The sequence below is a fragment of the Pleurodeles waltl genome, chromosome 10, assembly GCF_031143425.1.
Source record: "Pleurodeles waltl isolate 20211129_DDA chromosome 10, aPleWal1.hap1.20221129, whole genome shotgun sequence".
NCBI classification, from domain to species: domain Eukaryota; kingdom Metazoa; phylum Chordata; class Amphibia; order Caudata; family Salamandridae; genus Pleurodeles; species Pleurodeles waltl.
The window spans coordinates 254,436,792-254,459,724 of record NC_090449.1 but is presented as its reverse complement, the minus strand read 5'-3'; the positions used below and the strand labels follow the sequence as shown (position 1 = coordinate 254,459,724).

Sequence of the window (22,933 nt, the reverse complement as noted above, 5' to 3'; positions counted from 1 at the left end):
CATTCTGTTGTGGAAATTTCTCTTGGCCATTGCAGAGTCATCGGACAGGGGGAGGATCAGCTGGGTATCATCGGCATAAGAGACAATATTTAGCTAGTGTTGTTTGATGATCTTCACTAGCGGGGCCATGTAGATGTTGAAAAGCGTTGGGCGGGGTGATGATAATTGGGGCACTCCGCAGAATGTGATTTTGGGTTCAGACGTGAATTGCGGTACTCTGACACTCTGTGTTCATCCGGTGAGGAAGGTCCTGATCCAATCCAGTGCTTTATTTCGATGCCGGCGTTGTGTAGTCTGTCGCAGAGGGTGGAGTGGGAGACAGTGTTAACCGCAGCAGAGCGGTCGAGGAGAATGAGTGCAGCTGTGCCTCTGTGGTCTAGTATGAAGCGTATGTCATTGGTGGTTGCTAGGAGTGCTGTTTCGGTGCTGTGGTTGCTTCTGAATCCAGATTGGAATTGGTCTAGGATTTGGTGTGTCTCCAGGAATATTGTGAGTTGCTGGTTGACTGGACTTTTCTGTTACTTTGGCTGGGAAAGGGAGCAGAGAGATGGGTCTGTAGTTTTTCAGCTCCCTTGGGTCAGAGGTGGGTTTCTTGAGCAGCAGGTTGATCTCGGCGTGCTCCCAGCCTGATGGGAAGGTGACGGTCTCAAAGGATCAGTTGATAGTTCTGCAGAGCTCAGGTGCTATGGTGGTGCTGGCCAGTTTGAAGATATGATGAGGGCACGGATCAGAGGGTGCTCCCGAGTGAACAGAGTACATAAGTCTTTGGGTATCCTCTTTGGTGATGAGGGTCCAGGAGTTCAGGATCTGGTGTGGTGCTGGGTTCGTGGTGGAGTTAGTGGGTGGTGCGTTTTGATTACTGAAGCCTTCGTAAATGTCATGGATTTTTTAGTGAAAAACGGTGGCGAGGTCGTTGCTGAGGTCTTGGGAGGGACGGACGGATGAGGTGTTTGTCTCGGGGTTGGTGAACTTTTTGGTGAAGACCTCTGTGCTGTTGTGAGGCTTGCTTGAATGGCGGCTTTTTTGCGGCTCTGATGTTCTGGTGGTGCATGGTGACTGCATCCTTGTAGACTGTGCAGTCTTTGGTTGATTTGCTGTTCCTCCATTTCTGTTCCAGTCGTCTGCAGAAGCATTTGGATTCTTCTAGGTATGCTATAAACCATTTAGGTGTTTTGCTATGTCTGTTTCCTGGAGGTTTCCTTAGGGGGGCACGTTGTTGGCACATTCAGATAACCAGCGGTGGAGATTAACTGCAGCTTTATTAGCATCCGCTGCGTTTGTTGTGGGGAGTGGTTGAGAGCATTGGTGAGTTGTGCTTCTGTAACTTTGCCCCAGCGTCTGCCGAGGGAACGGGGGCAAAGTGGCGTGTAGTGTTCTTTGTGAAGGTAACGTGGATGCACTTGTGGTCGGTCCAATGGTGTTCGGAGGTGTGAGAGATGGTGATGTTATTCCCTGCTGAGAAGACGGAGTCGAGAATGTGTCCAGCTCTGTGGGTGGGGACGTTGATGAGTTGCTTTGAGGCCGAATGTTGTGAGGTTGTCCAGGAGGTTTGTAGTGTTGGGGTCATCGTGGGTATCAAGGTGGAAGTTGAGGTCACCGAGAAGGATGTAGTCAGAGGAAGTGAGCGCTTGGGGGCGACGAGGTCGGCAATCTCTTTGCAGAATTAAGACCGGGCAGCCTGTAGATGTGTGCCATGAAGGCAGGAGTTGGGGTTGGTCTGAATCTGGAAGTGTAGGTGATCATGGGTTGGCTGAGACTGATTCTTTGGTGGTTGTCAGGCAGAGGGTGTTCTTGTAGACTATGGCAATGCCTCCTCCAGGCCAGCTGGCTCTGTCCTTGTGGATGATTTTGTAGTTGTCCTGGATGGCCATGGCGATGTACGGGGCAGAGGTGGAGGTGATCCATGTCTCCGTGAAGGAGACATTCGGGGAGGGAGAGTTGAGGAGTTCCCAGACTTCTACTGTGTGCTTGACGAGGGAGCATGTGTTGAGGAGTATGCACTTGAGGTGGTCATCCTTGCTTGGTACGGAATCGTGAAGTGCTCCCTGGAGGGTGCGGGAGCATGTGCAGCACAATAAAAAGTCCACGAGTGTTCCTGGGGTTGGCTAGGAGGCAGGCTGATGTTCTATCAGGGCTGAGGGCGCATAGAGTGCTGGTGTCGAACCGGCAGATGGAGCGAAGACCAGGGTCTGTGGAGCTAGGCACGGTCCAGGCACAGACGGGCATGGATGGGCACAGACTGGCTTGCCTTTGGCACACCAGCGGGCGCCATTAAGAAGGGGAGGGAGGAGGGGGTCAGGTCAGCTGGGAGGCAGGAGGGCGGGGAAAGCACTTTGCATGGGGTAGGGGAGAGGAGCCGCAAGGGCAGTAGCAGCATGGGGAAAAAGCAGGGAGAGTGAAAGGAGAGAAAAGAGACAAGAGGGAAAAAGATGGAATAAAAGACAGAAAATAAAAACAGAAGTAAATGCAGAAGTAAAAAGCAGGAGTAAAGAGAGACAGAAGATACTTACTTGCAGATGGCCACTAGGCCACCAGAGATGAGGCGCAGGCAGGAGCCAGCAGGTGGAGGTGGGCCTCGAACTGGCAGTCAGACAGGCTCTAAATTTGTTCCTGGCAGAGGAAGCAGCAAGTGGAGCTGCACAGGGGAGGGCAACAGACACTGACCAGGCGATCAGAGGAGCCGCCTCTCAGTGAGCAGCAGCCATCATTAGGAAGTGGGGGTGGGGGGGGGGGGGGGGGGGGAGTCCAGTCAGCTGGGAAGCGAGAGGGCGGGAAAAGCGCTTTGCCAGGGAGAGGGCCGCAGGAGTAGCAGCGGCACAGGGAAAACGCAGGGAGAGTGAAAGGAGAGAGAAAAAGACATGAGGGGAAAAGATGGAATAAAAGACAGAAAATAAAAACAGAAGTAAAAAGACGAAGTAAATGCAGAAGTAAAAAGCAGGAGTAAAGAGAGACAAAAGATACTTACTTGCAGGTGGCCAGTAGGCCACCAGAGATGAGGCGCAGGCGGGAGCCTGCGGTTGGAGATGGGCCTCGAACTGGGAGTCAGACAGGCTCTCAGTTCGCTTGTGGCAGAGCCAGCAGCAACAGGTGGAGCTGCACAGGGGAGGGCAACAGACACTGACCAGGAGATCAGAGGAGCCACCTCTTAGTGAGCAGCAGCCGCCATTAAGAAGGGGGGGAGGCGGGGGTCCAGTCAGCTGGGAAGCGGGAGGGCGGAAAAAGCACTCTGTGGGGGGGGGTAGGGTGCAGGGGTAGCAGAGACGTATAGAAAACGCAGGGCAAGTGAAAGGAGAGAAAAAGAGACAAGAGGGAAAAAGATGGAATAGAAGACAGAAAATAAAAACAGAAGTAAAAAACAGAAGTAAAGGCAGGAGTAAAAAGCAAGAGTAAAGAGAGACAGAAGATACTTACTTGCAGGTGGCCACTGATTTCATGTAAAGCACTCTATGGCTAGGTCTAGGCTATACAAATATCTTCAACAAAAAATACAAAATGTCTTTGGATACAATGCTTGGAACATGCAACAGCATTTGCAGGCCATACCAGTGGCCAATGTGGGCTCAGTAGATGCCAATGACAAAAGAACATAGTGACTAAGAGGAGAACAACTCCTCAAAAACAAAACCCAAAAAACAAGGTCAACATACTCACACAAAGAGACAAGAGGAATAGGAGTATCAAAAATTAAACAAAGAAAGAGTATGACATCCACTACTGTGGTGGAATTATATATATACATCTATTTGCCCAAGCTAGGTCTTTCTGCCATTGGTATCACCCCGTCCTTTTACTTATGACATTTCACCGGCTCGCCGTGCAAGAAGCCTGAGTGAGGGTGGCCAAATCCAAAAGTAACCAAATCAGTAGGGACTCGAAGAGGCTGTAATGAGACCACCGAAGGCTCGGTGGTAAGTCATAGCACAGCCATAAATGATGAAAATGACATATCAGGGTCGCTACATTGTCGAAAAAAGGGTGACACAGCAAAGTGGAATCATCTAAAGAAAAAACTAAGAATCTAGCCCCCCACACACAACCACACATTAGGAAGCACTGAATGGCAAATTAACAAATTAACTGCAGAGATTCCCATGCTACATTAATACTTGAAAACAAGAGTGGAGAGGGCCCACCTAAAAGAAGTTATAAATAAACATATGACACAGGCACTGATAAATAGATTCACTTACTCTAAAAGTGCTTTCGTCATTACTGAGCTCGATAGTAATAGAAGCATGAACATTGAGTGAAAGTCATGTTTTGTGGGAGCCTGAGATTTGGCAAGTAAGGTTCTCAACACTGCATAAGTGACTCATCTGAATGCAAAGAGAGGGTCCCAGAGATGATCAATCTGACCAACCTGATTGACTGACGATGCCCCCTCCAACATATCTACGTCTGAAGGGCTCCCAGCTCTATGACACTAACCCTAAACAGCAGAATGCAGCAAGATCTCTCACACACCTCCCCCTCCCTAAAACCCAAACTCTCTCAATAACACTTGAAACAAACAAAAATGTTTCCATCCCCTCGGAGGTTCTAACCAAATACTTCCATTTTACCTATCCATCTATCCATGCGAAGAGAAGACCCCATTTCAACGTATTCCACAATATAGATGCAAGTAAAGATTATACTATGAAACTGCACTCACCTCTCGACAGAAGCTGACAATGTTCTCCCATAAAGCCTTGGCCTCGCCTTCATCTGTCTGCCGTCGCTTCTCCACGTGCATGCTCTCCCTCCTCTTGAGAGGCTTGAGTCCCTTGCGCTGCATCACATACTGCTGCGGCGTGTGGCATGCTGCACAGTGCTTGGACTTCATGTCGTTGAGGAGCGTACAGGCTGGGCAGGACCACTGGCCAGGCCGTTCTGGGGCGGGAAACCTTTGTGCTACCCTCCGCGACAGGGCTTTGGTGCCACAGGAGGAGCATGGCAGTCCAGGTGCAGTGCTGCAGCGGTCCTGGCTGCACTCCGGGCAACTGCTCTTGGGCTCGGTAGGACCAATGTACTCCTGGAAACCCTGTAGCTTTGAACAGTGGCAGGCCATGCACTTATGGGTGCTGGTGGGGTTCCGTAGGGTGCACTTGGAGCAGGACCAGTTTGAGAAATCTGGACTGGAGGGGCTACAAGGGGTAAACCGCACAGTGTCTCCAGTCAAGTCAATGAGATCAATGCCTCGCTGAGCTCCGCAGATCTTGCATTTGGCTTCTCCAGAAGAGTTCACCAAAGAGCATGTGCCACACGTCCAGTTTGAAGGAGAGGCCTCCATCTCCTCCTCAAGAACACTGAGACGCTTGCTGCCACTCAATTCCTGGAATCGTGGGGCTGGAATGGGACGGGTCAAGCTCTTCTGCCCGCAGGCAACCTGGGTTGTAGGCTGGGCAGCATCAGGTACCAACGGCTGCAATAAAGGAGGCACCTCCCGGCGGCTTCGTGGTACAGGGTTGTTCTGCAGACCAGGAGAGAAGGGGGCAAAGGAAGGTTGCTTTGGGACTTCAAGTTCCATGGAAGTGGCCGTGCCACCATTGGGGTCACTACCATCTGTGGGGACAGTAGGCTGTGACCCAGTTGCCACTATCTGAAATCCAACAGGGGCTATCACTTCAGGGACCACCAGTGCCTCGGGGGGTATCTTGGGCAGTGAAAGCTTACGAGGCCCACCACAGGCCGAGCAGGACTGTGCCACAGGGGTGTTGTGCAGAGTGCAGCGTTGACATTCCCAGCCATCAGCCTGAACTGCTACCTCAGGACTCCTGGCATCGGAGTCTTCACTGTCTGTTTCCACTTTTTGTGCCACGTCCTCCCGGGGTGCTGGCTTGGGTTCAGTCAGCACAGCAGGTGGAGGTAGGACGCCGTTTACCACAGGATGGGCTGCTCCACCTGGCACAGTATCAGGGCTGAAGCCGCACACCTCGCAAGTGCCCTTACCCAGGAAGTTTCGGAAAGTGCAACGGGAGCAGGTCCATTTCTGTTCCTCTACACTCAGTCGCAAGATGTGGTTCAGGTCTGGTTTCTGGCGAGGCGCCTCGCAGATGGAGCACTGGCGCTGTCCGGCAGGGTTCAAGAAGGTACAGCGACCGCAAGACCACTCCCGGACAGTGGCCATAGAACCAGGAGAGTGCGTGTGACTGCAACAGAAGAAAAAGAGGTCAAAGTTATGCCATGTCAGTGCCATAGTTTGTTTATCTTTACAATACACAACATACATGCTGGCAAACAACCAAGGGACTCTGTATAAGCATATTCTTTCCCAAGCCAAGAACTTCCTTCGACCGGTTTCAAAGGATATAATGACCTCCACGCTTAATTTTCTCCAGCTGCCACAATAAGATCCTTGACTGAAATGATGTCTCCCGTCCACACACTGCCAACAAAAACCAGGAGTTCTGGGGCCACCAGTAAAGAAGGGAGAACCATTAGCAGAGTATCCTCCATGCCTTAATGGGGAACGTAAGGTAAGGACGGTCGTAATGTGTAAGGCAGCCGGGTAAGGCAAAGGGGACCCACCTTACTAACACCACTGCATCAGTGTTCAGCACTTACTATCGCAAAATGATTAGGTCCACGCTGGCATTTTGCATCTCCTGGAGCACGGAGACAAGAAACCTGTTTGCAGTGCTTTAAATGGGCCGGTACTTTCCGGTATGGAGTACTGGAACGTTTTTATTTTTAGAGGGAGAGTAACTGCACTTCTCACGAAAACCTTAATACTTTTAATTGGAGAGTGCCGGCACTTCTCAGACATAAGCACGTGCTCTGGTACAGAGTACCTGCACTTCCAGTTTTCCATTTCAAGCACTGCCTGTTTGTGAACCGTCAATGCTGACCCCGAGCACAGCACAAAGGAAGAAGCACTAGGCCCAAGGGCCACCGGAAAATCCGCTCTTCAGCCACCACCGTGCAAAGCATGGGAAGCACAAACAGAGCACAGACCCGGTGTGGACACTGCAATCAACGCCGAAACAACACAGCTGTTACTGTACAGATCAGGTATAACATTATCTTCAACCCCTGAACACATACACTCTGAGCACTGCAGTCGTTCGTCAGTCACAAAACACGTGAAATGCTGCACCGTAAAAGTGGGTCACTCAAAAAACAGATACAGCACAGACACGGCAATAGTTCTTCGCAGGGCAAGAACGGCAATCAGCCTTTACACACAGAAAAAACCTAAAGGGGCGCTGTAGTTAATAATCCACGGTGCAAACACAAGACATACATCACCTACGTAAGCATCCCTAATGAATAGAACAGGCAGCAGGAGGGGGGCACACGGTTTCCACGTGCAGAACTGATATAACAGGCGGCATTGGGGAAACGTGTACTCACACACAAGCACACCGCGGTTTCAGCAGACTACGCGTCCCTGTTCACACACAAGAAAAAGGTCACCCACACCAACAGTTCGAGCAAGACAGCTGTAGTGCAAGCTCCCCAACACATACATATGTGTATAAATAACCACACCAGCTACAGCACGGAAACAGCACTGCAAGCTTCCCAGTGGACGAATAAAACAGTCAGCAGGAGTGCAAGCTTCCGAAGCCGAAATCCGTGCCCTTACCGGCCGGCATTGCTGCTTCTCAGGGGAAAACTGTGCACATCGACCGGGACAACCACCTCCAAACCGGCGCTGCAATCGAACTCGGGTACAATGAAAATATGGATCCCAGTTACGCGAAGAGACGGCTCTTCGCTGCCACCCCCCTCCCCCCCGCCCACCCCCAGAGAGATCCATGCGACATAAAAAAGGGACCCACTACCCCTGCAGGTCTGATGTCAGGGGTTACCTTGACGGCACATAGTGACGTCAGCGGCCGGGAATCTCTCGGTGCAGAGCGCACGTCCGCGCGGGGAGCACGCGGGCGCCGCAGGGGGCGGGGCGGTGTGTGGGCATCGAGGGCTGGGCTCTACAGTCAAGTCACCGAAACGGAGAAGGGATGGGGTAGTTCGCCGGCCGAGCCCGGACCGCACTTCACAAAAGTATCTCACACCAGGCTCGTACCAACGCAGAAACTTCAGGCGCGACCCCATGTGTCTCAAACGTTAGATCATTAGACGCTCCAAAAAGGTGGAGGGTAGTTTCGGTTTTACGAAATAACAACGATGTTCGTCCGTATTTTTTGACCTGGCCTTCGAAACCTAAAATGCCGTGATCCATAAACGGCGCATCTCTGACACGTTAACGAGGCGGCGAGCAGGGACTGTTCACAATGGCTGAACGGTTTCAGGAGAAAAGAACCGTTATTCATTTATTTATCCTTGCGTTTGTACCTTGAAGCCAGGCCTGAGCACAAGCTCAAAAGGAAATTCAATTTTATGTTTTTCTGAAGTATCCCGGAGACACCCTCTCTTCCGACCAGGACGATGGGGTAGTCTGAAGTAAGAGGGCTGGGACGAAGAGTACTCGAGCATGTTAACCAGGTATTCAAGAGGCACATGTATATTTATGTAGGAAGACAATCACTGCTTGTGATTCCCTATCAACTATCAAGGGATTAAACTGCAGCTAAAAGTGCTAATTGATAAAAACGATAATACCATTTAAGTGAAATCTGATAATCTCTTACTCAGCGAAGGCTTAGAGATGAACAGCTGGTATTAATGTGCAGGAGGAGGTGATCACATTAAAGGAAGAAACACCAATTTTTATGTTTTTCCACCAGTTTGTTTTGATATCAATTCGACCATAGTGTGGGACTGAATCTCTTCCAGGCTTTTCTGGCACTGTCTGTGTATGGATGCAATACTTGTCAGACAAAATTGCACTTGTTGCTTATGATCAGCACAAACTAATTTAAATTAAAATGATTCAATTTGATAGCTAGTCCTTTAAAGTAAACCCCATTTCAAAAATGCAAATAACACTGCAATATATAACCATTTAGCACAAGATGAGGAACCATGAGTGCAATTGCTCGCGAAAACATACATTTCTGATGAATAAGCATAAGGGATAGAAGGGGACTGCCCTAAAAGAGGGAAGGGAAGGGAAGGGAAAGAGAGAGCGAGAGAGAGAGAGAGAGAGAGAGATATATATATATATATATATATATATATATGACAAATAGCACCCCAAAGATCAGCTACTGTCCAAAGAACCAGCAGCATAATATAAATTCAAAAAGGAAACTGTCCAGTAAAATTGTGCCTACCCGGATGCAAAAAAAGGGAGCCCTCCCTCAAAACACTCAAGTTGTAGGAGGGGCTACACTGCTTTTGTCTTTTCTTAAATCTTTCCCTAAAGGGGATAAGGGTGCGAAGGCCTTGCAAGAAGCAATTGTTTGCTCCTCTGCTGGGGGGAGGGGGGGTGTCGGGGCAGGTTTAAAGGAGCAAGAGCTAGTAAACAGTTATAAGGACTCCGCTCAAGCACTTTTTAGTATACAAATGGAGGCTACACACCCATCTCCCTCAGGATATCTAGAACCTGATTTTTGGTCAGACCCCATGTGGCCTCACAGCCCAGCTGTTCAGGACGTCTTAATCTCATTAACGAAGGAGATCAGAGAGAAGTTTGGGGTTTCCGAGCGTAACCAATGGAAAATTGGAGAAGTATGTGAGGCTTTGGATAGCAAGATAAATATTCTATGGCAAGGATGGGCAGACTGGAAGAGGCGGTGGAAGAACAGGATATACAGTTGTTTGCAAATAGCCAAGATATCTCTAAGCTGAAAACCGGTGAAAAAGTACTTCAGGATAAGTTAGAAACTCTGGAAAATAGTATGAGGAGAAATAATATCAAACTGCTGAATGTCCCCCAAGGGGAGGAAAGAGACAATATTAAGGGCAATCTAATTTCCATAATCAGAGATTCTATTCCGAAATTAGTTAATCTAAATTTTGAAGACGACATTCAAAAAATGAATTGAGACCCTTTTAAGAGAAATGTTGGAAGGAAAGTTGCTAGGAAAATACTAATAAAATTTGGTACATATTCCATCAAAGAGAAAGTTCTTTCTGAAGCCCTTAAAGCGGGCAGTTTTTCAAAAGGGGATTGGTCTTTTCGTGTACGATCTGACGTGTCAAAGGCAACACTGGACAGACAGTGGGAATTGGGGAATTATATGCAGAAATTTAGGTCCTTAGGTGCAGCAGTCCAGATGAGGTTTCCGACCGCCTTGAAGATTATGTGGCACAGTAAGATGCATAATATCAGGGATCCTAATGAAGTTTCTGCTTTTCTAGAACAGTTTAAGGCATCACGTTAGATCATGTTCAAGCTGTCCAGAGGACAGCTCAAATGGGGTAACGTTATGTTTCTCCCAAAGAAAGATTGGAGGATTCCCCGGGAGGGGTGTGTGGTTGGGGTGGTTTCAAAAGGTTTATGGGTATTCTTTTGCACTAGATGTGGGAGCATGTGGGAAAAAGAAAAACATGTTCTTAGATACTCTACATACAGGTTTGGCAGGGGCTCATTGTGCTTTTTTTATGGGTAATGAGTAGATACGAGTTTACCCAGTTGAAGATCCTCTCTTGGAATGTTAAAGGCCTCAGGGTCAAGGGGAGAAGGAGGAAGATTTTTGAATTTTTGAAAATGATTGAAGAAGAGGTGGTTATTCTTTAGGAGAATCATTTATTACGGAAGGAGTGGGAAGACCTTCTTAAGCAAATACATTGGGTGGGTTATAGTATAAGCACTAATCAATCTTGTGTGGTTAAATGTGTGGCAATCCTCTTTAAAAAAAAAAAAGTCCACAAAGGTAATGGTGGGCAATGTAACAACAGATTCAAAAGGTAGATGGTTGATTGTGGAAGTGGGTTTGCATGGGTTCTGGTTTACAATAGCCGAATATGATGGTCCCAACATAGATGACCCAACACCCTTTCAGGTTTTATATAATCATTTACTAACAGCTAAATATCCAATCCTACCAGGAGGAGCTTTTAATATATTGTTAGATCCTATTCAGGTTAAATCCACCCCCAGAGGAACTGTTAACTCTCCCAAAACACGATCTTGGGTGAAGCAGGCCATGGTAGATCTTGGCCTAGTTGATATTTGGCGATGGAAAGGGGGAGAGGGCACCAGATTCACATTTAATAATGAGAAGTAGAGTCATCGATCTAGGATAGACATTATCTTAGTGCACAGTAGTCTATGCGGAAAGGTTAACTATGTGGGGCATGCTCCGGCTCACCTTTCGGACCATTCTGTGTTGAAGCCACATCTTGGTTTTAATACACAGACTTCTAATTTTAGGTGGACAGTAAATCAGGTTTTATTATTGGCTGAGTTGATTGTCGAAGGTTTAAAGCCAACACCAAATAATTTTTGGCCATGAACTATGGATCTGCCACCTTACAGTCTGTGTGGGATGCATATAAGGCATATATTAGGGGCAGACTTAATAATTTGGCCGCTTAAAAGCATAGGGAGGAGAGGGAGCAGTTGAAGAGTTTCTAATCTGTTATAGCCATTTTGCAAGAATCTATGCATAATGCTTATCAGCTGGAGAATAAACACCAGTTGGGTTGTCTGTAAATTCAACTTGGGAAGGCTAAATTAGACCTGGAATCATTTTCAGAAAAGAAAAATAGGAGAAGATGGGACAGTAGTCGGTATGCACATTATGAATATGGGGAAGGCTGTAGTAAGCTTTTAGCTTGGAAAACTAAGACAGATTGTACAAGGAACTATATTACATCGATTAGATTCAAGGTCACAGGTAGTCTTTGAAAAAAGGAGGGGAAGGCTTCTTCTATATATGATTCCTCCAGACAGTCACTTTACACTGACAATTTAGGGGTTTCAGAGGAGCAGGTCAGAGGATTTTTTTAAGGGAATTCACCTTCCTGGCTTGGATGAGATTGCAAGGCAGCAGCTAGAGAGAAAGAGGAGAGAGAGGTGCATGAAGCAATTAAGAATTTGAAGAAGGGAAAGGCTCCTAGTCCGGATAATCTTCCAACTGAGCTCTATAGTCTATTTAGGGATGAGCTCATTCCAATTATGTGGAGTTGTTCAATTATGTCTTCTTTGCGGGTATGGAAGTGCCAAAATCATGGGATGAAGCCACAATCAGTCTGCTTTTAAAACCGATGAAAGATTCGGCCCAGTGTATGTCATACGACCTATCTCGTTATTAAACTCGGACTATAAACTTTATACACGTATTTTATCTATAAGGTTTGCAAGAGTGGCCAGTAGTTTGGTGCACTTGGACCAGAAGGGCTTTATCAAAGGAAGGCAACTTCATGAACTCACTCATGATCTATTGGGCGCAGTGGACTTAGCACTCCAGGAGTGGGCTTCTTAAGCGGTCCTTACTTTTGATGCAGCCAAAGCTTTTGACCGGGTCAATTTGTCTTTTTTGCAGATTACCATGGAAACGTATAAGCTTGGGAACATTTTTATTAGGGCAATTAAGACCCTGTAGAAGCACCCAACAGCTAGAATATTGATTAATGATAAGTTGTCACAAAAGTTTAGGATCAGACGAGGGACCCATCAAGGTTGGCCATTATACCCTCTTCTTTTTAATTTGTATATTGAGCCTTTGGCATCAATGATTAGAGCGAATAGCAATATCTTTCCTTTTCAAAGCAATGGTTGGGAAAATAAAGTGGTACTATACGCTGATGACCTTATGATCTACACTAGAGATGTGGTCGGCTCTCTAACCAGTATTAAATCTTTAGCAGAGGATTTTGGTAGGAAGTCGGGTTATTGTGTGAATCCAGAGAAAACAAAAATGATGTGTTGGATTGTTGCCTATATCAGCCCACTAGTTAAGCAAGAGATCAGATACTTGGGGATTCTGGTTACGGCTAATTTGGAGGAAATGTCAAAGGTTAATTTTGTTAGAGCTTGGGTGGATACTAAAAAACTCCTCAAGACGTGGGTTGGTCTTCCCCTGTCTCTAATAGGAAGGTCTAACGTTTTAAAGATAATTATTGTCCCAAAATTTAGTTTTTTTGTTTAATGCAATGCCATTGGAGTTTAAGGCGTATTGGTAAAAAAAATTACAGGGGGACCTGTATGCGTTCATATGGGCATCTAAGGGAATGCGTATTGCATGGAAAAAGTTATGTAGAAGGAAATAATTTGAGGGGATTACAGCACCAGACTTTTACAAATACTATCTTGCATTTCAGTTAAATAATGTGAGGATTATTTTAAGCGATAGATCAGAGTATACATCTCTTTTGAAAGCAAGGACTCAACATCTTTTGAAGGCGGGCGACAAATTTTTATATAAAAGTTGGCCACCCGAAATATTTCAAGAAGGTTCGCCTGAAGATTCTTAAAGATGCATGTAGGATTTGGCTCCAGATCCATGGCACCTTAGGGATAGCTCACTATAGCTGTTTTGCCCCCGTTTGGGATTCACCGGGCACTCCTGAATTTCTTTTAAACAAGTTATCATTTCTGTTAAAGGCCAATTGGGTGACAAAATGGGGGCAAATTATAGAAGATTTCAAGCTGATAGCTTGATCCACATTTACAGAACAAGCAGGGAATATGATTTCTAAGTTTAAATATTATCAGTTGGCAAGTTGGGTTAATACTCTTCAGAAAGAAGGAACTGGGAAGAGTATTTGGGATGAGAAATTATTACAGAAGTCTGTCCATAAAGAGGTTGCTTTGTGGTATCAGGCACTATTAGAGACAGCGGAAAAAGGCCTGTCTCTCCCGGAGATGAAGTGGGGAAGGACTTTCCAGCTTCAGATACTGTTAGTCTTTTGAAAACATCATGGTTCAGACTTAGACAGCTTTAGGAAAAACAAAAAAAGCTGTCCTCGCTGTGGAGATGGGAGGGCGAATGATCTTCATATGTTTTGGCAGTGTCCGAAGCTTGGGGAATTTTGGGAAGCCCTTGAAAAAGTACTCAAGGAAGTTATAAGTCCAGAAGTGGAGGTAAGCCTTTCAATGATAATTTTTGGGATATTTAATGAAGAAATTCAAGGCAGGAATCTCCCCATGCAACATGAGTATCTGTTGTTTGTGTTGATGCTTTTGGCCAGGCGTGAAATCTGTTTAAAATGGGTTTTGTCATCACCCCCTACAGTTCAGGAGTGGGTGGCATTGATTAATTGCATGTGCAGTGTGGAACGCATTGGTCCCCCTAGAAAAAGAGATGAATTCTAGTCTATTTGGGGAAAATGGTCATCAAGTAATTAACTTTCTTTGGGCAAATGGATTTTGCTGAAATAGTCCGACGATTAAGCTCCCCTTTATCCACCAGGTTATGTCCGGGCAGAAGACTATTTGGCAAAGGTGTGTGGATTCCTCGGGTACTTAATAAGTGCCAATGGTTTAGTGTGGAGAGAGGGGGGCGGTGTGTGTCGAGAGGCAGTGACCCGTTCATATTGAGGGATCTCTCCCCAGAGATGCATAACCATGACTCCCCTTGACGGAGTGGAACCTTACTATGAGGACAAAATAAAAAGGGGGAGTGGGTAGCAGGGATCATTCATAGGTTCTGTAGCACATCTTGGAGACCACCCATATAAAGCCCATAATTCACGTGATAACCAGGAGTTATTTCACTATGAGTAAATAAATACTGTTTGCTACAGGAATCTTTTTTAAACCAGACCAAATTGGAGCTATGTTCTTTTTTTTTCTTTTACTCATGAAGAGATGATCAATGAACAATTACTCCGCAAATAGCTAGTAGAATCAATCCACACTGCATCAAAAATACAAATACTATTAGAAGATGCCTTCTACTCTACCCCTACTACATCAAGAGGAGCTTGGAAGACGTATTTCACACCCCCACCCTCACCAGAAGGCAACTGCATTTCCTAACCTGAAGCATGCGTTAAGTGTAAATTTAACTTGTTTTCTTTGCTGACCCTAAAAACGTATGTAGTGGTAAAGGTACACAGTATTATACTACAGAGCACACATTTTAGTCTGTACTATTTAAAGTAAAGAATAAATATACTCCAACTCATCCCTGGAACCGGGGAATAATTTCAATACATTGGAGGAGCAGCAACAGAAGAAGACAAAAGTTACCCATCAATGTGTAAAGAGTAACAAAAGTGACCTATCAATATGCAATAACTATAATTTTAAAGAAGCACTAGCAGAGCTAAGTACAAAATGCCTTCACTCCTTACATTCAACTTGATCGCATTCTGGGTGTTCTAAGGATTACATAACCTCAGTTAGATGGATTGTCAAGGATGCCCTTATCTACCGATAGAACTCCAAGCACCATTTAATCCAGATTGCTGTGACACAGGATTAGGCCACATAGCAAGTGTGCTCAAAGAGAGTCCAGAATAGGCACCATCCACTTTAATTTTAAGGCATTCTGAGTAAGAAATAGTGACCGTATACCCCAATACACAATGTCTGGAACGTGGGGGCTCTCAGAGTGACATTATCACAGTAGAATGCTAGGCTAGGACAGTACAGTTAAAGTGACTACTGGGTACCAAACTGAGGATGTGGAGGGGGGGGGGGGCATATAACTGTAGGAGCAGTGAAGTCAAACAAAACCCAGGTTCACACTCCGAGCATTGTGGTATCAAAGCACTCAACTTTCCCAAGGCATTAAGTTAGAGTGAACACCTAGTTTAAAAGATGATGGTGCTAGTGAAAAAGCAACAAAATAAAAAAAGCATAACAATTTAATGTCTCAAAAGATACAGGATCAGGGTCTGCTCATGGAGAAAGTTCCTTTCACACACTCCTTACCTTCGCATCCGGTGATACAAGTGCTGCTCTTGCTGGGTTATGAGGGCACCTGGCCAAATTGGAGCACCTGTACTAGTCCTATACCAGGCCACGGCCGGTGGCCCCGGGAAGGAAGAGCTGGTAAAGCCATGGTCGGAATCCCTCTGGGCTGCCAAGGACGAGGCTGAGCTCCCCATGGGGCTCCTGCCCCAGTTTACAGAGCAAGAGAGGCCCAGGCAGAAGCTGACTGCAGGTCACAGCAGTGTCCGCAACATTGGCAATCCAACACTGCCGGGGGCCTGCCCGGTGCCAAGGCGCGGAACGATGGGATGATGTGCACTCTGAAGAGCAGAACGTAGACTCTGATCACAGCAGAAAGACACATGAGAAAACAGTAAAGAAAAAGGAAAGTAAGAAAGAGAAAAATAAGGTGTAACTTAACAGAGAGAGTACAGAGTTTAAGATTATTTAGAGCAGTGTGCTATGCTTAATCTGTGCATCGCTATTTAGTTGATAGAAAGACGGAGACACTCGTCAGGACAATACCAGACTTTTAAAGAAAATCTGCTCACACTTCAGAAGTCCAACTAAAAACATTTTTTGAATCTCCGAGGAACTGAGGGAAGGATGTATCATTCCATTACAAGTGCATCAAAGTGCCTCATTATGAACTATCAGAACAAAATGAGAGGCAGAAGTGTCATTAAACTATTCCCCCAGTCTAACAATTTGGACGGCTATCTCCCTAACCATGCCTCCTTCGCCTCAGGCTTCAGGTTAACCACTTATCGACCCACCCGGGAGTAAAGAAATGGACACTTTTTTGCACCACCATCTCTTTGCAGAACCCAGCAAGCAAGTGACTGCCTGCCACTCGGTGGGATATTGATTGATGCCAGAGGAAATGTTGTCCCCTATGCTCCCTCTTGCAACATGCATGCTTTCTCTTGATCATCTTCTCAAATTATTATTTTTTTTAACCCTTATTTTAGAATTGTTTATCCACTTCCTACAGGAGTGCCTCCCACGAATCAATATACGATTCTATGGGTAATCCTAGTTGTTTCTTACAGAAGGTTAGTTTCTAGGTTAACAATGGGAAGAATCAATGATATAATTTTTAAGGGGCTTGCTAAAACGATTCTATAGGAAGTAGCATGATCGGTTTGGACAATATAAGGCAGGGAGGACAAGGTATCCACTTTAAGGAAATTCCTAGGTTTACTGGTAACGTAGACAGTTGTCCTTTAAGAAGTTAAAATACAAATATATCACAGGATTACCTTATGATCCATAGATTATCCTTCAGATTGTCTAAGCTTATCCTTACGCATAACATGATATTACTACTTTAACCAGGATGAAACAGATGTAGCATGTCACTTCTGTGACGTCACTGGATGAAAGGCCACGTGAAGTTGCTTCTGGTGGAGTCATCAAAGGTTTAAAGGGCATAGAATGTTTCTTTCGACTTTGGTGAAATAAACCAAGACAAGGAGGTAGATAGGGGTCATTGTAGTAGAAGAACGAATACTTCCCGTTGACTACAGAGTGACCCATCAATCAATGGGATTCATCAGAAACCAGCAAGGATCGGTGACAAGACAAACGCATTCCCCATAAAAAATCAGAACCGGGGACCAAAAGGACTAAAAGAAGATAATTCTGGGTGAAAATACGGCATAAAGTAGGGGAATTATGTAATCAACAAAGAAGCATTTAAAGGCTAAACAAACTAACACTGAACAACCATTAGCACAAAATATTAGCAATTTAACAATGAGGTACGATTAGGCAACTATGTGTTACATTTGGTAGCGAACTGCATAAATAAACAAAAACCCGAATAAGCAAGAACATTTTTAACCAAAATAGTCACTGTTAGTCCAATAATCACTGCAAGGTCTTAAGCACAGACAGGGTTTATTTAAACTGCATTTTAAATTTGAGTTGGTAATTTGTTTATTCTACAGGACAATAATTCCGCTAAAGTGAGTACATTTTACCATTTTCTACCAAAATGATAGAGGATTTGTGTATTCTATTGGTCCCTAATGAAGATCGGGAGCTTGAGAAATGTCACTTTTGTATTTAAACTCTTGTGTTGGCATATTTATGTGGCATAAGCGAAGTAGAAAGATGCATTCAGTATGCAAAAACAAGCAATACAAAAGATATGGAAAATTAGATGGAAAGGTGAAAGTGAAGAAAGGGAAGGTGAAGATTATCAAGGGCACGAATTAAAAGGTGAAAGATGGAATACCTGAAATTATCTAAATCAATCATTCTGGGACACATTCCAGTTCATTGTTTTTTTCCCCCACATTGTGTCTTTAGAGACATGAACCAGCCATATAGAAATCACTATTGTCCATGGCCCAAATGAAGCTGTCCAGTCCACACTACTGGACCAAGGCCCATTCCGAGGTAAAAACAAGCAATACCAGTTTGGCTCCGCCTAGTGCCTCAAGTGCGATTTGAGTTACTGTGGAACACTGAACTACAATAACCCCCACTGGGCATATTTGTGCCACATACGGTGGTTAACGGAAAAAAATAAAAAGTGAAGGAAGAAATGTCTGAATTAATATCAGCCATTAATAAAAACTCTTCTTCTTACACAGTAAGAAATGCAACATGTATATCAAAGAAATAGGAAAACAGGTATGACAGGCTCCACAAAAGTGAAGTCACAAATTGCTATCGCCACTCGGATTACAGGAGTTTAAAGAAACGGGAGCCACAGACAAGAGAAAAATATCTGGGCAATGTCATTTACCCTGTAGCTGTGAACACTACTCCGCTAGTAAAATTCCGTTCATGTACAAACGTGCAGATACGTTGTGGGGCTGACCTGGTGGCCTATGGATTCCAACCTATAAATTACATAAGTGTTGTGTGCACAATTACAAGCTGCAAATGGGGCCGTCCTCTGGACTCCAATGTAAGGGGAAACAAACGAACACACAAAACGCACTGTGCTTGCATGTGTGACTATACACATAAGGGCTAGCCTGTGCGAGAGACACACAAACCACTTCCACCACCTAAAAAGATTAAAACTATAAGGGAGACACACACACTAATGTAGGGATGTGAGTGCCCGTACTGCAGAGTCAGCTATGCCATCCTGTATTTTTTTAGGCCTGGTGGCAGCTAAGACCTATATACTCAAAGAGCACACTTTCCCTATGCAGTTACAGGCACTGAAGTGTACTACTTTATGTGTGCATGTTCTCCTTGTGAACAAGATGGCTGACCCATTGCTCCATGTCATATCCAGTAGTGGGCGGAATGAAGATAAATTGTATTTACTTGCAGGGTGGAATTATATAAAAGACCTAAGCTCATGGGCTTTCATCCTATACTCTTCAACCACTGGTCTGGTACTGCGTCATTCACATTTTTATTTTAACGACTAGCCAAGTACCTGCTTCCAGCCCATCCTTTGTGTAGCAAGCCTAATATAAGGAACCATGCTGTAATTGGCAGTTAGGAATTATCAACACTGCACATTCCGTGATTGGCCTTGGTATTCCTCAACGGATTCCTTTAAATTTCAAAAGAGTGTACGAAAAGTGTTTCCCTGAAGTTTAGGGAATATCATTCCAAATGGAGCAGGCATTAACTGAACAGCTCTGGAAACATTCAAGCAAAAGATTAAAGATACAAATGGGCAGCCTTTCCTTTTTCGAGGTGGGAAAGCACGAGCTAACCTACACCAGAGTATGTTTTCTACAGAAATAACTGCAATGGCCCTAAAATACTGCACAACTGCCCGTGTGCAGCGAGATGCCCAGGCTCTGTGCCCATATAACTCATGTGCAACACACTACCCACGCTTATTTTTTGCATCAATAGAGAGCAGATAGGAAGATTAACTTGTTATAACTAGTAAATGGACTTGAATCTAGCAATAGTGGAGTTACACTAATTGGAAAAAAAGCTTTTTACCTGTAAATCCATATCTCTTCCCAAATCAAAGCTCGAGACTGTAGTGTTACCAGCAAGCATGGCGGTGAATGACCTAATCTAAAATGGTGCTGACTTTGTCAAAGCGACTTTCTTTATAGTATATTTAAGGAATGGATCATAACAATTTTAGACTGTGGACAGTTTGCAGACATCTAGCACATCTTTCCTCTAACTATGCATCACGTTACGCAAATTTGCTACACAATTCAGAGACCATCTGACCCTCCCTACACTCTCACACATTCCTTTCAATAAAAGTGTATCGAACATGCGACAAGATTGCACAGTAGGTGACAGTAAACATCATGTAAAGACTAAATTGTGAATGATCACGTCTGGCGTGTAAAGTCACAGAAAACACACAAACATTTGATCTCGGAATTAAATTGCTCATGCGCAGCCAAGATACCATCAGACTGGAGACGCAGAAAAAGAAAAAGCAACACACCATGTCCAGTTATGCCCCAAGGTCTTGAACCAAATCCCAGTACCCATCAGGATTGACACAACCCTCCTACAATTTAGTTAAAAGCTGAAAACACATCTTTTTTAAATGATACTACATCACAACAAAGTCACAATCCACCTCAACTCTCATAACCCCGCTTCCCCTTCGATCGCTGATTAACTGCAGCTTTGTTTTGGGTTTTGTACAGTGCTTTGTGGTTAGGATTGCACTTTACCAATAAGACAAACATATATCAGAATTTCTGATGGGTCTTTTCTATAAACCATTCACCGCATTCAAGAGATCAGATTCGCTGCCTCAGAATTACAGCTCTAGTGAGCTGCCAATGCCATGTTCGATTGGGCTGTCACAAATTAGGCTCAAAAGCAGTAAACTACACAAACAACAGAGGACGAATTGCACAGCAGTAAAAAGATGTAAACTACTGTAAACCACGAGGCGTTCAGGTCTTGACAAGTACACACAAGGGGAGATTTCTGGCCTATCTCATTCCTACTAGACGGTTGCATGTGACGAAACCCTACATCAGAGAGCTGTAAAATTAAACTAGACGCTTACCTTAACGCAGTGGAAACTCAGGAATACGCTCCACGCGCTCGTAAAAGAAATGGAATTCACAGCTCACCGACTTTGCAGTCCTCAATTACGCAGGGGTTGGCTGAATTTATTTTCATTTCTCTTATCGAGCACTCCGCGCTATATGTCCCAGCCACGTAAGCCACAGCCTCTACTAATCTGTGAGGATGTCTCACCTAGGTGTCAAGCCACTTCTCGATGACACACGTCTAAAGGGATGCCGCTGTCTGGCGGCACTTAAGAGGTGACAAAGTGATTACAGGTCTGCAGCCAAAGTCTTATCGAGAGACCTGGAGGTACTTGAATCTGCACTGTGAGGAAACAACAGGGACGGGAGGACGTGAAAAAGACATGCAAATCCCTCTTATGTGTAAACACAGGATAGCATCTGTCTCTAAAATAATTCCAGAAGGCTACAAACATGGCATTTTTTCAACATATTAATGTACGATACCTTTACATATACTGATCAGTAGTTGCCTGAAATTTAGCATGGAACCGGCCCTCCTCAAACTATGTTGGACATGACTGCAGCAAAGATGCATGCCTGCAGGAGAGGGAGGTGCCTATCTGCAGCAGAGGTGCATGCCTGCAGCAGAAGGAGATGCATGCCTGCAGCAGAGGTACATACCTATAGGAGAGGGACGTGAAGTCTCCAGCAGAGATACATGCCTGCAGGAGAGGTAGGTGCCTGTCTGCAGCAGAGGTGCAACGCCTGCAGTAGGAGGCGCATATCTGCAGTAGAGGTGCATGGCTACTGAAGGAAAATGTGCATGCCTGCAGCAGAGGGAGGTTCATGTCTGCAGCAGAGGTGCATGCCTAAGGTAGAAAGAGATGCTTGCTTGCAGCAGAGGGAGGTGCATGCCTGGAAAGGTGCATGCCTCCAGAGGAGCTGAATGCAGTTGTGGCTGCTTCCATGTGAAAATGGTGGTTCAGATATTTTGATCAATTTACAGACACTGTGAGAAATCAGCAAAATTCTCAGCGGTGCTCTGTTACACACATTGTTTATAAGGGGCCACAATTGACAACTCTGGAGTTGAGGCTGAAGCCAAGGTAGTGCGAGTTTCTCACACTGCGTGTAAGCGTGTAGAAAAGCAGTTTTTATTGAAAATAAAATAGCGTACTTACCCACTGCCTCGAGTTCCTCTTCGGTCCCCCAGTCCTTGGCTCCAAGGCAGCAAGGGGTCTTACAGCCAAATCCCCTAACCAATCCAGCTCTCATGCTGCTGATAATATTAGCCTGCATGAGAGGAGCGCTAGGATTGTTTGTAGCAGACTGGCTCAGCATCCTTACAGATACTGGAGGCCCGTGTCTGCTCACCACCCAGCTTTCCAAGACAGCTGGGGTTAGAGAGATTTAAAGTATTTATATCAGGCTGGCAACACAGCCAGCCAAAGTGACATGCGCAATTTAATCTTGAGAAGCCACCTTCACAGGTCCCTGCTGCAAATCAGCAGTAATGGGCGCACCCCTCCCTGATGCTCGGCTTGGGAAAAAATAAAATGGTAACAAAATTATTGTATTTTTTATGTTTGCTACGCTGGCAGCAGGAGGTGGAAATGTTGCTCTGCCGTAACGGTGGGACCAACCCTGACTGAACATTTAACACTGTGCAGACCCCATTCTAGAACTGGTCAGTAGTTATAAGTAATACTGCCTCCAGCTGTTTTCACAGGCAGCACAATAGGCATATTGTTATTACACACATGCCACAAGCCATAGAATGGAGTCTTGTTGTCAAGTGTTTGTTCAAACATTAACAAACACAAAACTAAAAAAATAGAAGACGCCAAGCAGAAGAGAGAAGGAGCTACATGCTAAGAGGGAAGGCCTGTGCAAAAACATGATGAAAAGGTTCTCCTCTAAGAAGTCGAAGAGGATGGGAGGGTGATACAGTGTGCAGCAGGAGTAAAGCATTCCCCTCACCTCCAGTCTACGCACCCTTCATGCTGCGTGCACTACAGCTTGTGATTCAGCAGTTGAAGAGCATGTGGCTGCTGCTCATTGAATATGTGCGTACCTACTGGCTGTGGTGCTGGAAGCATGGGTGCGGAGGGGGCTGCAGTTCGCCCCCCATATGCCCTTGATAAGGTTCAGCTGGAGAATTGATAATGAAGAGGCTTTTAGTTCTTAGTCCCGGATCTTTTACAGCAACTTCAAGTGCAAATTGTCACATGACAGGTAACGCCGATTGACAGCGTTATGTTAATTAGGTTTGGTTTTACTTTGTCTGACTGCAAATGTAAGGTATTTTGAAACTTTACCTTTGCCT

At 45.3% G+C, this 22,933-nt stretch overlaps 1 protein-coding gene across 3 annotated transcripts in view; it reads right to left on the bottom strand.

Annotated features, from left to right (window-relative positions):
* CAPN15 (calpain 15) overlaps positions 1–22,933 on the bottom strand; it is a 292,664-nt gene that overhangs the window by 160,743 nt on the left and 108,988 nt on the right. For 2 of the 3 annotated variants that reach the window (XM_069210362.1, XM_069210360.1), the window contains exon 2: positions 4,655–6,131. In XM_069210362.1, the coding sequence (XP_069066463.1) occupies positions 4,655–6,109 (1,455 nt within the window). In that variant the 5' untranslated portion in view covers positions 6,110–6,131. Of the gene's footprint in view, positions 1–4,654; positions 6,132–7,570; positions 7,715–22,933 lie in introns of those variants that run through there. The other variant, XM_069210361.1, reaches the window with a different exon arrangement.